At 50.3% G+C, this 21,490-nt stretch overlaps 1 protein-coding gene and 1 pseudogene across 12 annotated transcripts; one reads left to right on the top strand and one right to left on the bottom strand.

The window, feature by feature from the left end:
• The first annotated feature begins 1,826 nt into the window (after positions 1 to 1,826).
• Positions 1,827 to 2,443, top strand: LOC122224341 (annotated as a pseudogene).
• A 2,895-nt stretch (positions 2,444 to 5,338) lies between these two features.
• Positions 5,339 to 21,101, bottom strand: RNF44 (ring finger protein 44). Of its 12 annotated transcripts, none has more exons than XM_042945892.1 (11): positions 20,981 to 21,101; positions 10,857 to 11,008; positions 10,463 to 10,679; positions 9,873 to 10,040; positions 9,282 to 9,455; positions 9,022 to 9,183; positions 8,814 to 8,938; positions 8,412 to 8,499; positions 8,202 to 8,323; positions 7,984 to 8,083; positions 5,339 to 6,271 (listed from the first exon to the last, which is right to left on the bottom strand). In XM_042945892.1, the coding sequence occupies exons 2-11, from the start codon at positions 10,961 to 10,963 to the stop codon at positions 6,179 to 6,181; spliced, it is 1,356 nt and encodes a 451-aa protein (XP_042801826.1). In that variant the 5' UTR covers positions 10,964 to 11,008; positions 20,981 to 21,101; the 3' UTR covers positions 5,339 to 6,178. The 12 variants fall into 12 exon arrangements, with proteins under 12 accessions (XP_042801826.1, XP_042801799.1, XP_042801842.1 ...); XM_042945865.1 differs by lacking the exon at positions 20,981 to 21,101 and adding an exon at positions 16,251 to 16,543; XM_042945908.1 differs by lacking the exon at positions 20,981 to 21,101 and adding an exon at positions 16,251 to 16,543 and having other exon boundaries at positions 10,463 to 10,649.
• Between the last annotated feature and the right edge of the window lie 389 nt (positions 21,102 to 21,490).

Here is a 21,490-nt window from a genome sequence, read left to right as displayed (position 1 = left end):
TTTTCCCTATTGTATGTTCTTGCCTCCTTTGTCATAGATTAATTGACTATATAATTGTGGGTTTATTTCTGGGGTCTTCTGTTCCACTGAGAAAAATATGTGTCTATTTTTGTGCCAGCACTATACTGTTTTCATTACTACAGCTTTGCACTATATCTTGAAATCTGGACTTGTGATATCTCCAGCTTTGTTCTTCCTTCTCAAGATTGCTTTGGCTATCCAGGGCCTTCTGTGGTTCCATACAAATTTTGGTAATATTTGTTCTAGTTTTTTGTTTTGTTTTGTTTTGTTTTGTTTTTTTTAAGTGCTGTTGGTGGGGCACCTGGGTGGCTCAGTTGGTTTAGTGTCTGACTATTGATTTCAGCTCAGGTCATGATCCCAAGGTTGAGGGATCCAGTCCCATGTTTAAGATTCTTTCTCTCTCCCTCTTCCCCTCTCCCTGCTCACTCTCTCACTCTCTTAAAATACAAAAAAAAAGAAAAAAAGAAGAAGAAGAAGAAGAAGAAGAGGAGGAGGAGGAGGAGGAGGAGGAGGAGGAGGAGGAGGAAGAGGAGGAAGAAGAGGAAGAAGAGGAAGAAGAGGAGGCACCTGGGTGGCTCAGTCAGTTGGGCGTCCGACTTTGGCTCAGGTCATGATCTCACAGTTTTGTGAGTTTGAGCCCCACGTCGGGCTCTGTTTTGACAGCTCAGAGCCTGGAGCCTGTTTTGGATTCTGTGTCTCCCTCTGTCTCTGCCTCTCTCTCTCAAAAATAAATAAACATTAAAATAAAATTAAAAAATTTAAAAAAGAATGTTAAAAAAAGAAAACTGTTGTTGGTATTTTGATAGGGATTGCATTGAATCTGTAAATTACTTTGGGTAATATGGGAATTTTAATATTCTTCCAATCCATTTGTTTTTGTCATCTTCAATTTCTTTCATTTGTGTTTTATATTTTTCAGAGATAGTTCTTTCATCTCTTTGGTTAAGTTTATTCCTAGGTATTTTGTTCTTTTTGGTGCAATTGTAAATAGCATTGTTTTCATAATTTCTCTTTCTTCTACTTCATTATTAGCATATAGGAACGCCACCAATTTCTGGGTGTTAATTTTGTATCCTGTCACTGATTCTTTTATTATTTTTAGTAGTTTTTGGTAGAGTCTTTAGGATTTTCTATGTGTAGTACAAAAATGATAGGATTTTAATCTGATTCATAATGTCATAATTTATCCATTTCCCACAGGCTTTTTTTTTTTTTTACTTTTTATTTTGAAATAAATATAGATTTATGAGAAGTTGTAAAACTATTACAAAAAGGTCTTATTTAACCCTTAGTTTCCCTCAATGATAACATCTTATATAAACCAGCAAACTGACATTGGTAATATCCACAGATTTCACCAGTTTTATATATACATATTTGTGTATGTGTGTGTGTGGGGGGGGGCAGTTGCCAGTTTTATCATTTGTATAAATTCATGTAACCACACCATAATCAAGAAGCAATCTTTGTTGCATTACCACAAAGATCTTACCCCTGCTACTCTTTTATAAGTGAGACACACACACCCTTATTCCACCATCCCTAACCCCGGCAACCACTAATCTATTCTCCATCTCTCTAATGTTGTCATTTTGATAATGTTATAAAAATGGATAGATATGTCACCTTAGTGATTGGCTTTTTTTCTCTCAGTATAATTCCCTTGAGACCCATCCAAGTTGTTGCATGTATCAATAGTTTGTTTCTTTTCTTAAGTGAGCTCTACGCCCAATGTGGGGCTTGAACTCATGACCTTGAGATCAAGAGTCACAAGCTCCACCAACTGAGCCAGCCAGGCTCCCTGAGTTTCTTTCTTTTATTGCTAAGTAGTATTCCATGATCTGGATGGGTCATAATTCAACCATTTGCTCATCGAAGGATATTTAAGTTGTTCCCCTATTACGAAGAAAGCAGCTGTGAACATTTGTGTACGTGCTTTTGTGTGGACATGTTTTCATTTTTCTGGGATAAATGCCCAGGAGTGCTGGGTCATTTAGTAAGTATATGTTTAGTTTTATAGGAAACTGCCAGGCTGTTGCCATGGTGAAGCTGAGCAAAGAGGCCAAGCAGGGGCTGCATAGCTCTTCAAGGGTAGCCAATTTGCCACCCACTGGAGTGTTATTCCTCTCATGATTTACCTGCAATTTAAGGGGGTGCAAATCCTGGAATGCCTGAACCAATCATGTTGAGCTTTCTTAAGGGATAAGGAACTATATTGGTCATCTGGATTTGGAAGCAATTAATGGACAGAAATAACATGGAAGGTATGTGCTGTGACTGAGATAAAAAGATGAGACACTATTTAGATGATCATCAGTTGAATGGCACAGGGCTCTTCACAGATGCATCTGTGGCAGAGTGGAACCTCTATTTACTTATGATAGATTGTATCAAAATAAATGTTAAAAAAAAAAACAAAACTTGCCAAACTATATTCGAGTGGCTGTATGAGAGCAATGTATGAGAAATCCAATTTCCCTGCATCCTTACCAGAATTCGATATTGTCACTATTTATTATTTTTGTTGTTTTTACAGGTGTGTAATGATCTTATTGTAGTTGAATTTGCATTTCCCTAATAGCTTATGATGTTGAACAAATGAAATATCCTCTGCTCAATGTGTCCTTTCATGTCTTTTGCCCATGTTCTAATTGGATTGTCTTGAGTTTTAAAAGTTCTTTATATATCTGACATGAGTCATTTTTCAGATATGTTACTTGTAAATTAAGCATTTAATTTCTGGTAAAGTCCAATTTATCATTTTTTCCTCCTTTCATGTATTGTGTTTGGTGTCATGTCTAAGATCTCTTCACCAAGCCCTAGGTCGTAGTGAAGATTTTCACTTGTCTTGTAAAAGTTTTCTAGCTTTATGTTTTACCTTTAAATCAATGATCCATTTTCAGTTCATTTTTGTGTTGTGACTTAAGGCAAGATTCTTTTTTATTTTTTATGGATGTTCAGCTATTCCAGTAGTATTTGTTGAAAAGACTATCCTTCATTGAATGCTCAAAAATTAGTTGGTCATACTTGTACAGGGTCTGTTCCAAGGATCTTTATTCTGTCCCATTGATCTACTTGTTTATCCCTCTACCATATTGCTTTAATGTGGCTCTTCAGTAACTCTTCAAATCAGGTAGAGTGATTCTTCTCACTTTATTCTTGTTTTTTCAAGGTTGTCTTTGCTACTTATTTCTTTGCCTTTTCATATGCATGTTGAAGTAAGAATGTCTATCTCAAAACAAACTGCCAGAATTTTGATAGGAATTGCATTAAACTCACAGGTTAATATGGGAAGAAATAGTATCCTTCCTACTGCCAAGTCTTCTAATCCAAGAACATGACATGTTTCTCTATTTATGTAGATCTTTGATTTCTTTCATCTAGTGTTTTGTAATTTTCAACATATAAATCTCATAACACGTTTTGTTAGATGTATGTTTCATATCTCTTGAGTGATTATATAGTACTATTGTGTTGCAAATTTTGATTCTCATGTGTTCATTGTTACTATGTAGAATATAATTCTTGTATATTCATCTTGTAATCTATGACTTGATGAATTCATTTCTAGTTTTTTTGTATATTCCTTGGGATTTTTAAAATCTCCATGAGATCTTGATAATTTATAGGTTATCAAATTTCCAAACAGGGACAATTTTCTTTTCAATCTGTAGGCTTAATATTATTTCCTTTTTCTTGCCATATCTCAGTGTGCTGGCTAGGACTTTCTGTATGATGTTGAGTACAAGTAGTGAAGAGTGGATAACCTTGCCTAGTCCTGACCTCAAGGGGGAAGCACCTAGTCTTTCACACCATTACATATGGTTAGCTGTTGGGTTTTTTGTATATGTTATTTATCCCATTGAAATTACCTTCTATTTCTAGCTTGCTGAGTTGTTTTTTTTTTTGTTTTTTTTTTTTTTTTTTTTTTTTTTTATCATGATAACTGTTGAATTTTGGTGTTTTTTTTTTTTTTTTGTTTTGATTTTTTTTGCATCAACTGGTAAGTTCATGTTTTTATTTTTTCCCCCACAGGTTTTTTGAAATATTGAAAAAAGTCTAGCAACTTCCCTAGACTTCAGACTAGGGCCCTGGGAACTCAGTTGCTACCACTGGTCTAGTCCAGCACTTCCCAGTGTACTCCAGCAAATGCAACTTGAACATTGCCCGTAGCCAAACAAGCTAAATGTAGGAAGTACTGCTCATAGGAAGTACTTCCTGGAAGCTTATAACACATCAGCATAGCCAAGGCTCAGAGAAGCCCTGCAATATAGGCTCCTGTTACCCTTTAGTGTGGAATTTCCCAAACTTATTTAACCACAGAGCCCTTCTTAACCAACCCCCCCCCCCCACTGCCACACACACACACACACACACACACTCCCATAGCACATTTTCTGAAATGGACATAGGGAACCACTCAACTGATTGTCCCTTATTTTGCAGATGATCCAGAAGCTGAAAGGAAAGTGACCTGACCAAGGCTACAGATAGTGGCATCACACAGATACCAGATCCTGGGTCTCCTGACCCCAGCCCACTGTTCCTGCTCCAGACCATGTTGCTTTGACATGCTAACAAGTCAGCTGATAACCCTGCAGCACCATACACCATCACGGGTAAGAGGAATGCAACTGCATTACCAACCTGGTCTCTTGGGTGGTTCTCAAGCCCCTTGTCCCCACTGAGCCTGAGGATGAGGGACTCAAGTCCACGTAGTCCGAGTAGGGCCTGTGGGTGGGAGAGTATGTAATGCAAGCCAGGCCAATCATGCTGTTGTAGCTCCCTGAGACGGTAGCGAATGGCTCAGGGATGCACTCATAATTCAAGTTGCGTCTAATGACTCCATCCCATTAGAATATTTTGGGGAAAATGGTTTTCCCCTGGAATTATGCTAAACTAGAAGAAATGGAGCTAGAGCTACCAAGAACTACCACACAGAAACAGCTCCTTCAAAACAAACTTGTAAAATGAGGGGAGGTCTTGGTTCCTTATACTATGCCTGAGCCCGATTCAGTCATGCTTGAGGCAGAACCTACCTCCAAAATTTAAATGACAGACCAACAAGTGCCTTAACCAGTTAGATGGAATTCTGCCACTTGTCAACAGAATCCTGCCTAATTTGAGTGTGAAGCAGATGGCCCACAATGTCATCACTAACCTGGCTTGGCAGACCTTCTTGATCAGGAGGTACCCCCAAGGTGCCACAGCACAGAACAGTCTTTTCTGCCCACCTTATCCCTATCCCCTACCCACTCTCAGACCGACATTATTACCCCCACTTCCCACCAAAAGAACACAGGTAGCCAAAGGCAGCTTGGGCAATACTTGATATACATCATACATTTATTAGTGAATATCCCTCTGAAATCAGCAACAATATTAAAAAAAATAATGATTGCACTACTTGGTCAAGCAGAACTAGCAACTTTCATTTTAAAAAAAGTACAAATCTGTTAAAAATTTCAATCAGTATACACATATATATAATACAACATACTAGTTATGTTAAATGCTACAAACCAATGTGAATCCAATGGAATGGAAAAAACCACACATTTAAGCTTTAAGAACCATTTTTTTCTCTATATATTAGCATTTTCTCAAATACATACATGGGAAAAATGAGGTAACTGTAAAATGTGCAAGGAACAGGGCCCCCCAATTACATATATTTTTATATATATGTATATATATATATATGTATATATATATATATATAAAACCTTTCTAACACAGAACACAGGTGCTGGGCCCAGCCAGGGCTGGGGGATGGTGCCCACTGTCATGCCTAGGCCAGAAGTTGGTAAATAAAAGAGTAAACAATGACAAGCCCCCACCACAGGAAATCATTGGTAACATGGCATCTATAGCAAGGTCGGCAAATCACAAACATCCTAAATAATTGTTTATAAATCTTTTTTTAATGATTTTTTTTTTTTTAATGTTGTGTTCCCCCCCCATAGCTGCTCGTTGGAATCATTGCTGCAGCCGACACACAATCCGAGAGCCTGTTTCCGCCTGCCCCAGGAACCTTAAGGATTCTGAAAACCTTTTGTTGGGGTGGGAAAGGGAGGGGGGGTTTGGAGAGGGTGGTTCTCTGTGTAAAACACGTGGGGTTTCAACACTGCTATAAATATAGAAACGTCACCTGGAGTTATATACAGTAAGACTTTGGGTTCTCCACGGGGGTGGGGCCAGGCTGATGGGGCCCCATGGCAGGCTGAGGGGACGCAGGGAGCCAGGGCCGCTGCGGGGAGAACGAGGGTGGTTGGAGCATCCCTGAGGCAGCAGGCGCCAGGGGCTGCCTGCTAGGATGTGCCGGCCCCACACGCGGTTCGTTCAGGGGCAGCAACCCCAGCTAGGGGTAGGACAGGAAAGGAACGGGACCAGGGAGGGAGAAGGTGGGAGCTCAGCCAGACCCTACAGGGGGCCTCCTCCAGACCTTGGAGGGCAGGGCTCAGGCTGGGAGGGGGCCCCTGGAGGTGGGATCCACGCCCTCCCTGGTCCCTGTCCTCCTGGGACTTCCTAGGAGGAGACTCGCCCAGTCAGATGGGAGATGGGCCCTGGCTGGAGGGAGAAATGCCCTGAAAAGCGTACGGTCCCGGTAGGCTCTGGGGATGTGTGCAGTACAGTGCATGGCAGTTATCAGCTGAGCACAGACCACCCCCCAACCCCACCCGTGACCGCCAGCCGCCCAGCCCAGCCCCAGCCGCACGCATGCATGCAGACCAGGCGGCACCACCAGACCATTCCCGGCCCCCTGGGCACTTGGTCCTGGTTGGTCCCTGTATCCCCCCATTAAACCAAAAGAAAATAAATTGTTTAAAAATCCACACCCCCAAATCCTACACGCGATTTTGGGCCAAATGAATAAATAAAAACTGCTCCTCACGTTCATGCAAAACAACAGAGAGGGGAGATTGGGCATGGGTCTGGCCCCCATCAATGCCAGGGAGGGGTGGCCACGAAGAACACAGGAGGTCACTCTCCCCTGCATGGCCCAGGCCCCCTCAAGATACATGCCACCTCAGCTCAGAGCCTGTCTCCCACCTGCTCAGGAGGCTGGCTCTGATGCCCTCCAGCCTGGGGGGTGGGGCTGGAATGTTGTGACTGGGGTGACAGTCCTTGAGGGAGCCAGACCCACCCCTCACAGCAGCCTGCATGGGGCTGGCTGCCTGAATCTGTCTGGGATCAAGGCAGGAGGACCCAGGCCTGGGGCGCTCAGGAAATGGCCTCATGCCACCATCTGTCCACACACCTGTCAGTGCCACCCAGTCAGACGGCACACCATTTCAGTGCAAGAGACCAGGCAACCCAGGATGGAGCTCCCTTTGCCCACCCTGGGGCTGAGGATCTCCCCCAGCTGCACTGGGGTGGGGGATGGACTCCTGGCTCCCAGGGCTGGCAGGTAAAGGAGACGGACTTGAGGGCAAACAGGAGGAAGACTGAGTTAGAGACACTCAGGCAGCTCCGTGGTGGGCAGACTGGCAGGCATATCGGGGCAGGAGTCTTTGGAGCTTGGCAAATGCAGGGGCTTATTGCAGGGGCTTCTCTCGGGGCTGACCCTGGCACCAGCTCTGGAGATGCAGGTGGGAATGACGGGGCAGGCCTGGGCCACTCCCTCCCCGTCCTCCCCAGGTCCCCCCAACCCGAGCTTCCAGAGCTTCGGGCAGGGTTATCCTGGGCAGCTGTGGGCCTCACTCAGCCTCCCTGGGCACCTCGGAGGCGTCGGCCCGGCAAATGGGACACGTCCGGTTGGCCTGGGGGAGCAGGCACACATCAGGCTCCACTCTTGCCTGTCCCCCACCTCAGCTGGGTCTATTCTACTTCTGGGACTTGACCCCTGAACAGAGCCTCAACTTCTGGGTGATGACAAGGATAAGGGGGGAAACCCTCCAAGGTCCACCCACCTCCCTCACCACATGAGGAATACCCAGGATCTGGCCCGGGCTGCGTTACCTTTAACCACTTATCGACACACTTGGTGTGGAACTCGTGGTTGCAGGGGAGGACTCGGAGCAGCTGCCGTGCCTCGAAGTCACTGAAGCAGACAACACATCTAGAAGGAGGGCACTGAGTGTTACTTCCACACTAACAGCAGAGGGAGGCTCACTACATAGCACAAAGTCCCCTGGAGGAAGGGGTCCCCCTGGAGGAGACAGGGGCACAGTACTCACAGTGTCTGCTCTGACTGATGGCTGTCTGGGTTAAAGCGGTACGATGGGAGCTGCTCGATGTCCGCTTTGGTGAGGCCTCGGGGCTTCGCATCTCCTAGCCGCTCTGCCAGATTCAGGAGGGCCTGGATACAGACAGGAGGGTAGGGTCATTAGTGCTCAAGGCCAGAGGTCCCCCAAGCTCCTACCTCCCAGGACAGTGCTCCACGGGACCTCATAGTTCTCCATCTCCACATCATCCACGTCGAGATCCAGGCTGATGGTGGGCCCCATTGCTGTTGGTGACATTGGCAGCATCGAGCTAGGGGAGACAGGTGTGGGGACCCAGGGTCAAGGTCAGTAGGTGTAGGGGGTGCAGAGCTGCTCCCGACTCCCTCCGTGAAACAAAGCCCAGAGCTCTGCACCATTCACACCAGGGCTCCAGTGTTTGTCCCAGGACATTATAGGAGAGCAAGGAACCCAGCTGGTGGGTGCTGAGAGTATGTGTGGTTTAGTGGGAATGCCAGATGGCTTCAGAGGTCCTGGGTACCTCCTGGGGCTATGTTTGGGTCCAACAACTGGAGGCCCCAGGAGACCAGAGCACCAGGGCTCTGGGGCAGATGTGCTGGTACTTACAGGAAGTAGGGCAGGAAGCTGGGGTAATACGGTGGCGGGGGTGGCGGTGGGGGTGGCGGGGGCAGCGGCTGTTGCAGGCGGTATCTCTGGGTGCTCAGTCTCCGAGGCATCATGTGGGAATATGGCTGTGAGAGGGGTGCCAGGTGCAGATCAGACCAGTGGGCCTGTCTCCTGATCGCCCTAGAGTCTGGGTGGGGGTGCTACTTACCACACCAAAGGACAGCTCCTGGTGCAGTGGATCATGGGGCAGGTAGTGCAGGGGCATAGATGGGGACAGGGCTGGGCCTGGGGCAGAGGTGGAGTAGGTGAAGCTCCCCAGGGGATGCTGGTCCCCCCGCAGGTCCACATCATTGTCAAGCCGCTGCAGGGGCTGGAAGAGGCAAGGGTGGGTCAGCCAGAGTCAGCAACAAGGGAAGCCCCGCCCCCCATACCATGCCCTATAGCATCAAACCCATCGCCCAGACTCACCATACGTGGATGCTGGGCCTGCAGCGATACAAACTGCCCAAGAGGTGCCATGTGGGCAGGCTGGGGGTGTGGGGCTGGCGGTGGGGGGTGCAGGATGTAGTGGTCACTGGAGATGAGGTGGGGGTAGGCCTGATAGGGCACAGGGAGCTGCTGCATGGTACACGCCTGGATCAGCTGCCAAGAGAGGGGGTGTGGGGGGTGTACTGTAGAATGTTCTTCTAGGCTCTGGGTTGGGGCTATGCTTGTGCTGAGAACCAGGAGCCATTCCATTCATTGAGAGGTCCCCACAGAAGCCCTGTGGACCATCCCATCCCTGCTAGAGGCCACTTAGGCAGGACACTACACTCTTAAGGCCCTTAGTTAACAATTCCAAACCAAAAGGCAGGTACTGGGGTGCAGGAAGGTCCCTAAACCCCAGGTGCTAACTGTACATGAGCGCACACATGCTTTACTGAACAGTGTTGGGGCCTGGAACTGGGCAGATGCTCTGATAGCCTTGATGGCTATCATAAACTTGGCTTGCTTCTACTGCTGGCCTGTGTCTGGGGCTTTCAGGTAGTAGTGGGGTAGGAGGTGAAAGCACTCACTCACCGGGGGTGGGAGGCAGCAGAGGGGGTAGTGCTGCCCGCTGAACATCACGGAGCATGCTGGGAGCTGCTGGGCACTGCAGCCAGGGATGTGTTGGCCTGTAGGCAAGGGGAAGCCTTGGGTCGTCACTGTGGTGACTGTGTAGGACAGAGGGACAGGTCCCTGGTGCACCTGTGGGTGGACAGAAAACCCAAGAACTGTAGGGAGGAAACCTGGCCATGCTGCTGCCCCTAAATGAGAAAACCCTGCTGGACCAGCTCCCTTCCCTTCTCTAGTGGGGTCCTACCTAGGTACAGACCTGGCTGTCCCCCTGCCCCAAGCCCTAAAGGGCAGAGAGAACCCTCTGGGAAACCTGGGAGGGGCTTCCAGCTCAACCACTCATCCACTGTGTAGTCCCAAAGGCGGCCCTTTCCTTCTCTGGGCCTCGATTTACCAGCCTGTAAAACAGGGCTAATAATGCCTCACTGAACATGCAATGAGTTAAGGAAAGTGCAATCAGGGCTCCACTATCTCTGGTCCTCAGACAGGTTTGCTAGAGACTGGTAGGGAGGGGCCCGCAGGGTGGGGAAACAGGTGAAGGGTGTTCTGCCTACCTGCTCGTGGAGATCAACCATGAACGGGCTCTGTTGAGAGGCTGGGTGCAGCATTCGGGGGCTCCTGCCGGCAGGAGCCGAGGCTCGGTGCTCCTCTACAGGGAGGTGTGGTCGGGACGGTGGCTGCTGGGAGGGTAAGTGCTCATCCTGGGCAGGCAGGCTGGCCAGGGGGCCCTCGCGGCTGGGGCTGCACCACAGAGAGGAGGCCCCAGTAGGACTGAGGGGAGCCACTCATTCAGAGAGCATGGAGAGAAGCCAAGGTCACTACCCACTGGGGAAGGAAGAAAGCTCAGGGCCCTATGCCCCACCCTCCCAGCCCCTATTCCCCAACCCAAGCTGACAGCCCCAGCACCAGGGGCTCTAGGCTCTGCAGGACTAGGAGGTTCCTTCCTACCTTCCCCGGAGCTGGCCCGGGGTACTGCTGGGTCCTACAGAGAATTGCCGCTGACCCACAGGGGCAGAGGGTGGCCACCTAGTCACTGCCAGAGCCCATGGTCGCATCAGGGGTGGCACAGGGCTAGAGGGGCTGGGCCAGGGCTCACAACCCTAGGAGGCAAACAGATAAACAAACTGAGGCACAAAGAAGTCCAGTCACTTGCCCCATTAGGGACTGCAGAGACAGAATCAAATATCAGGAGTCCAATTCCAGGGGCCACAGATGTCCATCACACCCTGTGCTCCACGTGTAGTGTGTACTCTGTCTGGGTCTGGCCTTCTTGGCACTGGGGTTTAGGGATGACAGATCAGGGACAGGGAGCCCAGGCCTCAGTTTCCTGCTCTATGAAATGGGGTCAAGTTCCCATTCAGGGTTATGGTGAGTTCAGAGGGCTGGCCAGCATGGTTCCCTCACAGTAGGGTTCCCAGGGCACCTTGTCCTGGTGTGGAGGTCTACAACTTCAATCTCCAGGAAGCTGGGGTTCCTGGGAGGGCACTCCAGCTTCCTCCCTTCTACTGGGGTGGCTCGGGGTCAATTCCAATCAGGCTTTCTCTTTCCAGTATTGCCAGGTAAGAGGTTCTGACCTGGTTCCTGCCCTCAGGGGCTCCAAATTCAAGTTAGTTTTCTATCTTTCCATAACCAGCTCCCGCAGTGTCTACCCACATGTGACTTTATTTACTCTTTAAGGAAGGCACTGTCAGCTCCATTTCAAGAAAGAGAAGACTGAGGCTCACAGAGAGGAAGAGACTTGTCCAAGTGTTCAAAGCTGGGAGGTGAGCTGGCCACAAGCCTCTCACTGTACCCTGCTGCCAGCAGGGAGGGGTCCAGCCCAAGGGCTTCACAGGAGGTGATGAAGGAAGTGGCCACTGGTGGATGGGTGGGTCTGGCATACAGCCAAGCCCTTGCTCTGGGGGCATAACACAGCCCTCAAGTGGAGGTGGGGCTTGCTGAGAAAAAAGGGGAACTGAGAACCTAAAGGAGGAAGTTGGGAGGAAAAGGGGTGGGGCAGGTCTCCTCTCGGGTAGGAGTTGGGGGTCCAAGTGGGATAAGCTGCAGGGCCACAATTTATTTACTCCAGACACTGGGATGAGGCCCTGGCAGAGAGAATGCTAGAACCTATCAGGCCCTGCAAAGCCAAAGGTTGCATCAAATAGGACCAGCCCTTTGCTGTTCCTGCCACAGGAAGGCCCCCTCTAGCCACCCCTTCTCCATCTGACAAAACTCCTATGCATCTCTGATACCCAGGGTTGTGGTGAGTTCTCTGATACCCAGCTTTCAGTGTTGCCTCCCTGACACAGCTTGGGAGCCAGTGTACCAACACAACACCCTCAACATTTTGTTTTTTCCTGCCAACAGTGGCAAGAACATTTCCTCTGTGCTAAGCTTTACAAGCCTGGGCCCTAAATCTCAAAAAACCAGCCTGCAGAGGAAACTCTTCACTTGCTAGGGCAGCACCTGGCCAAGGCCACAGCCAGGAAGTGTTAAGAGCTGTAATTCACACTTCTCCCATCTAACTTGAGTTCTGGCACTTGGCAGAAAGGCAGGCAGGGCCCAGTGACCAGCTTGTGTTCAGCACTGATCTGGGAAATGTACACTAGAAAGCCAATCACACAGGTCCAAGGCCACAGTCTACCAACAATGAAGTTGGTGTCCATGATTAAAAATTGGGAGATTACAGGGGTGCCTGGGTGACTCAGTCGGTTAAGTGTCCAACTTTGGCTCAAGTCATGATCTCACAGTTAGTGAGTTCGAGCCCCATGTTGGGCTTTGTGCTGACAGATCAGAGCCTGGAGCCTGCTTTGGATTCTGTGTCTCCCTCTTTCTCTGCCCCTCCCCACCCCTCAAAAATAAACATTAAAAATCTTTTTTCAATTGGGAGATTATATAAAAATCTGGCCTTCCCTGAAAGAAAAAAAAAAAAAGGAGACAATCTGGCCCCATTAGGCCCTCATTTCTGCTTGGCGCCCTCACTCAGAGCATGCATGAACTTTTCCCCCAGGCCACTCCATGCCCATTCCCTACCTGCCCACCATAGGTAACTAGGTTTGTAACCCCTGGTGTGGGCCAAGGGCACATCCTTACACACACAGCCTTCCAGATTCTTGCTGACAATCCAGCCTAGCAAACAAAGGCCAAGAGAGACTCAGAGTAAACCCCCCAAATATCTGAAACAATAAACTCCTAGGCCACTCCAGACCTTCTGGATCAGAATCTTTGGAGGCTGGGGAACAAGGACACCTATATTTTCTATCAAATTCACAAGCAGTTTCTACAACACAGCCAGGTTTGGGAACCTGTGCTCTAATGGACCTCAGAGATCCTGGGAGCCCACAGTCCTATTGATGAGGAATATTAACAATAATAACTATGACACCTCGCATGTGTCATCTTGAGTCCTCATAGCAACCCTCATAAGGACACTGAGGCTCAGAGAGGTGAGGTCCAAGGCCTGTCAGCCAGAGTTGTGAGTGCACTGGGACACGATCCAGGCAGTGGCTTCAATGGTTTCTCTTGTGCCAGGCTGCCCTGCTGAACTCTGGGGGGTGTGGATGCCACAGAGGCCCAGGTACATGGGAATCTTCTCTGTGGCCAGCCCCTTCAAAAACACCCATTCCTCAGGAAAGGTTAAGTGGCAAGGAGCTGAGAAACCAGATCAGCAGACAGAAGGGCCTCCAGCTGTAGATGATGGTGCCGAAGGTGAAAGCATCAACCCTTGCATTCTTACACATGATACCCCAACTTCTGGCCAGAGTCTTGGACACATCGCTTCCCCTCTCTGAGCCTCAGCTCCTTCACCTATAAAATAGGAACAGACCAATAACCACTTCCCAATGGACTGGCAAGGACTGCTCAAGGGCAGAGGTGATTTTCAAAGCTCAGGTGTGAATGATCACTATCAGAAATTAAGATAGGCTGACCTCCTAGCTGACTCTGGCTCACAAGCAAAAATGAGATGCCACTTCAAGCGCTCTAAGTGCTAGCTGGGAAATGTGCCTCCCTAGGGGAAAACTCCAGCTGGCAAGTGAGGGGCACCTGGTTCTTGGAAGTCCTACCAAGAACACAAGTTGTACAGAGGGGACACACCCACTTCACAGTTGAGGAAACTGAGACATGGAGAAAGGAAGTAACTTACTCTAGCTCACAAAGCCAGAGAAACAGAACTAGTCTTGCCTGGCTAGCCCTCTAGGCCCCCACCTCCTGACTCTCTCATTAGCATCAGTATCCCCAATAACCACCTTATCCCAAGTCTCTTTTTCCAGTCCCTAAAGGGGATCTCAAGAGTTTTCTGTTTCAGGCACCCATGACTAACACTATTGTGGTGACGCAAGTGAGGCCCAGAGATGGAGCTATCAACTTGCTCAAGGTCAAACAGCAAGGGTGGCCAGGTAACCACCCTCATCAATTCCTCTGCCCTTCCATAGTCCTGTGCTGTGCTCTCTTAAGGTCTGGGCAAATGGGTCTTGAGAGTCCCATCCCTAAATCCAATCTTGCCTGGAAACAGGAACCACACTTTGCATCCATCCCTCTCCCCCAGGAGGTAGCCAAATCCCTACTTCCAGGGCCCCAAACAGCCATCCCAATCCTAGTCTAGGGAGCCCCAGCCAAGTCATTTGCCCCTGGGTGATGTTTGCAGGAACAAGGGCTGTTTTGCTGTTAAGCAAAGCCAGCCTCTGAGCATGAGTAGACTCAGGCAGGATGAGAAGCCGCCTCCACCCCAAGGGGCAGGCTAGGCCACCACTGCCTGGTGGGCAAGCAGAGCTCCCCAACATGTGCTGCCTGGAGGTAGCTGAGGGCAGGACCATCAGGCTCCTGGCTAGGAATCCTTGGCCAGCCCAGGTTCCCTAGATGACCTTGATCAAGGAAATCTCTCTGCTTCCATGAGCCTCAGTTGTCACAGCTGTGAAATGGGGGTGGAAATCTCCCCTTCTTAGAATGCCCAAATAAAGCCAGAAGAAACAAGACGCAAGAAACCAGGTGGTCACATTAGCGGGCAGGGGAAACCAGTGTTCTGAGGGGCCGGCCCCTCCTCAACGCGAACTCGATGCGGGTTGCGGGGCTCTGGGGAGCTTACTCAGCCTCCCTTACCCGGGGATAGTGGGGCCCGAGATGTAGACACCCGCCCGAAGAGGGGTCTCCCACGTCCTCCTCTCACTCCTTTGTGCCGTGCTCGGAAGGGCATGGGGGGGGCGGGAGGCCAGACTGCGGCGTTGGGGCCAGCGCGCTGTGACTTTAAGAGCCGAGGATCCCGGACCATGTGCTCGGCGTGAGACAAAAGCAACAACAAAGGAAGTGGCGGTGGCAGGGGGAGGGGGCGGCTCCTTCCTCTCCAACCGCAACACTCAGTCTCCGGAGAAGGGAGACTCGACCTGGCCTTGGGAGGTTGCGGGAGGGGGAGGTGGTGGTGGTAATCCTCCTTGATTCTAGAGGTCTCGCCGTCCCCCTCCGGACCGCCCGTGATTAACCCCTGCAGAGCCAGCTACACCACAGCCCCCAGCCCCAGGGGAGAGAGGAAGGAGTTCCAGGGATGCGGAAATAGGGAGTTGGGGCTCTGGCCCCTACTCACCTTCGGCCGCCAGGCCACACGTTGGCTCCTTTGTTCCCGATCTAGGACGGCCAAGCTGGGCAGAGGGGAGGGGGGGCTGCCTGGACCCTTTAAGAGCCCCCGCCCTGCGGAACAATGTGCTCCCCTCCCCACCCCCCGGTCCGGGGGCAGTACAGCTCCTTCCGGGGCCCTTTCTTTGTTGTCGGTCCGCCGGCGTCTGCCTCGCGAGGCCCACGCGCGGTCTGCCTCCCTCAGCCCAGGCCCTCCGGGAGCGGGAGGCGGCGCAGGACGCAGCCCGGTTTGCGCAGCTGCGGGCCGCTGGCCCTTTAAGAACTGTCCGCGGCGGCAGCGGAATGTAACAAACCCCACATTTGATTCACAACATTCGAAGCGGCGGGGTCGCGCGCTGGGCGGGAGGGGGGCTCGCGGGGGCGCGCCGTGAGGTTCCGGCAAACAGTAGCCGGCTGCTGCCCGCGGCAGCCCCGCCAAGAGCTCCGCCCCGCGGGTGCCATGAGAGCCAATCACTTGCGGCGACTCGGCACGTGATTAACAGGACGCCATCTTGAGGCCAGATTTTTTTTAAAACCTCCTTCTTGCCCCCACCTTCGCACTTAAAGTGACCGCAGTCACCACAGGCAAGGGGCGGGGCCACATGGCCTGAGCTAAAGATGGGAGACCCCGGGTTGGGCAAGGCCAACCGGCTGCAACTCGAACTTGATATGCAAACGCGCGAACCATTCGCGCCTCTGAGGCTCAGTTTCCCTGCCGGAGAAATGAGTCCCGCTAGGAGAGCCGCAGCCCGGACTTACTGTGTCATGGTCTTCTCTTCCGGGACAGGGCGCCGCGTGAGACACTGAAGTGCAATGGGACTGACCTTCGACGGGGCAGGAGCGGCCTCTTAAGCCAGCCCGAGTGGGTTAGGAAGGCTCTAACAGCCTTGGGTCGGCAACCTCCCCGGAGATGACGTCAGCCCCAAGAGCTACCGCGCCGCGATGACATCATGGCCTGGCCGCCCTACATCTCCTTGTTTATACTACGCGGCAGCTTTAAAAAGCTGGGAGGGCCTGGATTGCCCAATGGACCAATAGCGGGCAACCCAGGCAAACGAACTAACGCCTGTGAGGCAGGGTGATTGGTCCTGCTTGCGCTGACGTCACAGAGACATTTAACCGCCCCACCCCCAGCGTGGCCCGGGAAAGGGGCGGGGAACAGTTTGAAGCTTGAGCCGCAGTTGTCGGGAGCTCTGGGTGCTTTCAGCGCGTGGCTATCAGAGCTTAGTCTCCCCAGCGGAGGGCTTTAACGGTATTGGGGAATTAAGCCCAGTGGTGTCTTCAGTTTCCCACTGTACTTCTCCCAGCAGCGATGAGACGGAGGGATGACCACGACATTTTACAGATGGGTAAAGAGAATCAAGGCGGGGGAGGGGGGGTGGGCGTCACTCACCCCAGGTCACACAGCTAGGAAGTGTGGCTGAACAGATATTTGAATTAAAACCAAAACCGAGCTTCGTTCTCCTTTGCCTAATAATACTGGGGCAGACATTATACAAAGTAGGGTATTGCCTCCACATCGATTATTTAAGAATAAAAGTCAGTAATACTCTATCCCAGAGCTGGGCACAGGCCGAAAAGAATGATGTGTGCAATAACCAATAACTGGACTCTTCTGCATGGGGCTGCACTGACATAGGGCCACCTGCAAGACAGCCCTAAACAAGATGCCAGTGCAAAACGTTAATATTTGTTAAACCTTTGTGTTGGCCTACTGGAGGTGTGGTGGTGTCATTTTCTATGCTTCTTTGGTGTACTTCATAATCTCAAATTTAAAAATAAAAATTGAAAGCAATTTCCTGAATAGAATGTAACAGTATGTATCAATTTTTCTGAAATTGGATATATATGATATCTCCATAGACTATTTTTGGAAGGATATTCAGGAACTAACAACTGTCCTCAGGGAAAACTGGAAGAGAGTATGGGGTCAGGAGGACAGACTTTGTATTGTATATGCTTGTGTACATTTGCTCTTTTTAAAAAACCCTGTACAATCTGGGGAGGGGGATGGGTGAAATAGGGTATGTGGGTTAAAGAGTACACTCTTCATGATGAAAAAATAACAATAAAGAAAGAGAAAAAAACATGTACAATATAGCCTATAGAAAATCGTGAAGAAAATTACTGTAAAGGTATGTTTTAAATCTTGTAAACATTAAAACAGGGGTGCCTGGGTGGCTCAGTCGGTTAAGCGTCTGACTTCAGCTCAGGTCACGATCTCACAGTCTGAGTTTGAGCCCCACGTCAGGCTCTGTGCTGACAGCTCAGAGCCTGGAACCTGCTTCAAATTCTGTCTTCCTCTCTGTCTGCCCCTCCCCTGCTCACATTCTCTCTCTCTGTGTCACTCTCTCTCAAAAATAAACATTAAAAACTTAAAAAACATACTTAAAAAAAAGGGATTAAAACATCAGTTCCCTTAAAGTCAGAAAATCTCCCTTCAGGAAAGGTATCCAATGGAAACAATCCAGAAGGAGGTTTGGGGAACAGAGATGCTTATCCAAGTGTTGTTTAGACCAGCAACAATCTGTTACAGCATTGTGGATGTGCAGCCAGCAACGCAAGGAAGATGGTACCCAGGGGTGGTTTGCAGATGCCTAAGCACAGGAGATCAAGTTCGTGATGCAGTACTATAGATGTTACCTGCCAAACTCTATCCATCAGTTAAAACTAGGCGTGCTTGAGAATGAATGGGAAAGTACACGGTGATACCTTTCTCTAACCCACTTCCTTATCATCAACTCTCCCTTCTCCTATATCCCTCCCAACCTTTTATTTTTCCCCACTATGTAAAAGCAACTAGAAAATCTTTCCCTCATTGGAAGATGCTACATTGTTAAAACCACCCTCCTGCTTGCCTCTGTAGGGACAGAACCTGCAATGGCTCCCTGCTGCCTGCCTTTTGGGCTATAATTAACAAACTTCCCCCACCCTTTCAGGCTCACCTCTCCCCAGTCCTTCTCCCACAACCATGATGGTGCACCCGCTGACCTTCCCTGCCTGAGATACCCTCCCTCTTCCTTTCTATCAGTCTATTCTTCTCTGTCCTCGGGGCTCTGTTCTCATCTCACCTCTTACAGGAAGCTCTGGGGTCTCCATTTTGTACTGAACTCCCTAATCTCTGAACTCAGGCCTAGACCTGACCTTAACCTTCACTTCATACCATTTAATTCACACACAGCACTGTCAGTCATTTTGCTGCATGTCTCCATAATCCCCTCTGGTCTAAGGGAATCCAGAATTTTTAAATACACTATCATCCAGTCTTCATTGGAAGGCCTCATTTTATGGGTGAGGATCCGAGGCCTAAGGAGTGAAATGATTTGCCCAAGGCCACGCTGAGAACAGTGAGGCCACTCCACCCTGAGAAAGCATTCACCCACAACCAAGTCATGGACTTTAAAGCTACTAAACCTCTGACTATACATTCTACTTAAAACATTATCACCCCTTACCTCTGGCAAAATCCTGCTCAACCTTTGAGGTTCAGCTCAAAGACTGCCTCCTCGGAACCCCCCTGACCTGTCTTCTGGCACTCAGCTGCTTTGGCTTCCTTATTACACAGCAAGACTGCTACCACATTGCATCATGACAACATTAACTATCTCCATGGGGCTGCTCCCCCACCCCAGCAGGGGCTGGCTCACACTGGGTGGTGGATGCCCAAGGAAGGGGCTCTGGGCTTGACTCTTACTTCTGATGCTACAGGGCCAGGAAAACCCTGCCCTGTCTTCTCTCATGTTGACCCTCTTACTCCCCTGAGAGGCCCTCAGCAAATCCCCACAGCCCCTCAGGGATCCCCCACGGCCAGAGGCCAGTAACACATCTCCTCCTGATCTGAAATACCTTCCTGGGCACATGCAGAATCACGCTGGAGGAAGTGGGAAGGAGGCTCAATTTTACCAGATTTTCCAGAGAAGCCACGAGTCCGTTTTCCTGTGAAATCTCCCCTCAGGTTAACCCCCAGGTCCTCTGCTCTGGAATCCCAATGTGGTGATGTGGCCTGCACACCTGTGTGCCTCATTCTCATCACTCCACCCAACTCCACCCCTGCCCGCTTGAAGACAGGTTGTGCTTTCATCTCACAGCTGAGGAAAGTGGCTCAGGAAGTGCCTCTCCCTGCCTCAGATCTGTGGAAGTGGGGCCCAGTGGGCTCCAGAAGCCACAGGTGGGAGCAGCTCACTCTTAACCCAAGCATCTGCAGTGAGGTTCTGTGGAGAAATTAGAGTTCTAGGGTCTCCTGCACAGTCTAAGCAAGTCCCATCCTAATCATCTTTTCACTGGTCCTCCCAATGACCTAAGAGCTAGGTGCCAGCGTTTTGCAGATGAGGAAATGGGTGAGGGGATACGCCTCAGCCATCAAGGGGCAAACCTGCGATCACATTCTAATCTCACACCAGAACCAATACAAATGCCAAAGCAGAGTCCGCAAAGGTTGCTCAACAGTCAAAAGCACAGATGTCCAAAGGCAAGAGTAGACCATGGAGGCTCAAAGGTGGATGAGCAGCAGAGGATTCAAATCCTAGTGCCTCCTAGTGCCTAGTGTAACACTGGATGTTACATTCCAGCTTCCACCCCCAAGCCTCCTCTTGAGATGCGAGGGATTCCACTTTGGCAGGAAGAAGTGGGGAGGGGGGGGACCCCCCCCCCCCCCGCCAGCCAAGAGCTTGGACAGCTGGCTGCTTCCATTCCTCCCTCAGGGTCAGAAAGCACCCCACTCCTTTCTTCTAGGACCCCTCAAATCCTCCTCCAGACACAGGGCCCAATAGCCTTCCCAGGTGGAGTTTGCAGAACACAGAGATTGAGGGATCACCCAAGGACACACAGCACAGCCTGGGAGAGCCGGCTCAGGATGCAGACCTCCTAGCTACCACAGAGCATCAGAGATCTGAGCCCAGAGCCTCACAACCCAGGGTGGGGACTGATGGGCTCCCTGCCAAGTCCTCTCTGCTCAGGTCATGCCCGAACACGTCGCCCTCACATCTGAGCTCCAAGCTTTGGCTCCCCTAAAAAGAAGTGTTTGTGGACATGGGGGGAGGATGGGGTGTCTGTAAAGGTATTCCTGGATCTGGGGCTCTGGCTTTGACTCGGATCAGTTATTTGGCTTCTCTCCACCTCAGTCTTACCTGTAAAATCAGAACAGTGACCCTAGTGACAGATGACATTTACTGAGCACTTAGTGTGCACCACTGTTATTCATCTACTATAGGCTACTGAGGAGGACAGGCATACACTGATGGTTAAATACGTGTGAAGCCAGCCTCTCTGGGCTTGGAACATGGCTCTGCCTCTTATTAGGTCTTCGAGCTTGAGGAAGTCACCACCTCTTTGAGGCTCCGTTTGGCCAGGTGTAAAACGGAGGTGAGAGCACCTCCATGAATCAATAGTGGCTCTATGTGTGCATCTTCGCGGTACCCGCCCAACTTTCTGAGTCTGAGTCTGCACTTCAATGTGTGAGCTTTGTGGGTATGGTGTTGGAAAGGGCTCACCTTTCTGACTCCTTTCCCTCTGCACTTCTGGTCACTGTGACTTCCAGGGTCTGCAGAGGTGGGAGCAGGTAGTATCACATCGTCCAGAGATGAAAACCGGAGGCTGCAGGAGTGCGGGCGCCTGGCAAACCCAGGGAGAGGAGTCCAACCGAATTCCCCATTTTCCCTCCATCTTATATTTCTCCCCTACTGAGAGGGCCAGCTTCCTACCCCCGTCCTGCCCACACTGCCGCCCCGAAGCCCCCACCCCACCAGCTCGATTCGAGCTTAGTGATCCTCAGGCAGCGGAAGTTGTGTGACCCTGGGCAAGACACAGACCCTCTCTGGACCCCTCGGCGTTCTGACATCCTGAAAGCTGTAACAACGGCGCTGGGTTTGCAGTGGGTCTGTTCCCCGGACAAGCAGCCGCTCTAGGGCTGGGCTAGGGAAGCTCTGGCTCCCCAGCGGCTGGCCCAAGGAGCGCTGGTAAAATGTTTGGGACCGACGTTACAAAACCAAAGGACTGCTGCA

This window comes from Panthera leo, chromosome A1 (assembly GCF_018350215.1).
Source record: "Panthera leo isolate Ple1 chromosome A1, P.leo_Ple1_pat1.1, whole genome shotgun sequence".
Taxonomy (NCBI): domain Eukaryota; kingdom Metazoa; phylum Chordata; class Mammalia; order Carnivora; family Felidae; genus Panthera; species Panthera leo.
Note: the sequence above shows the minus strand (reverse complement) of the source record. Positions and strands in the feature narration are given on the sequence as shown.

What these genes read in the sequence shown, in the direction of transcription:
- RNF44 (XM_042945892.1), bottom strand. Translation starts at nt 10,963, where the DNA reads ATGCGACCATGGGCTCTGGCAGTGACTAGGTGGCCACCCTCTGCCCCT. An exon ending in AGGCCCAGCATCCACGTATG is followed by an intron (nt 9,184 to 9,281) that starts GTGAGTCTGGGC and finishes TGCCTCTTCCAG; the next exon opens with CCCCTGCAGCGGCTTGACAA. An exon ending in AGGAGCTGTCCTTTGGTGTG is followed by an intron (nt 8,939 to 9,021) that starts GTAAGTAGCACC and finishes CCCCTCTCACAG; the next exon opens with CCATATTCCCACATGATGCC.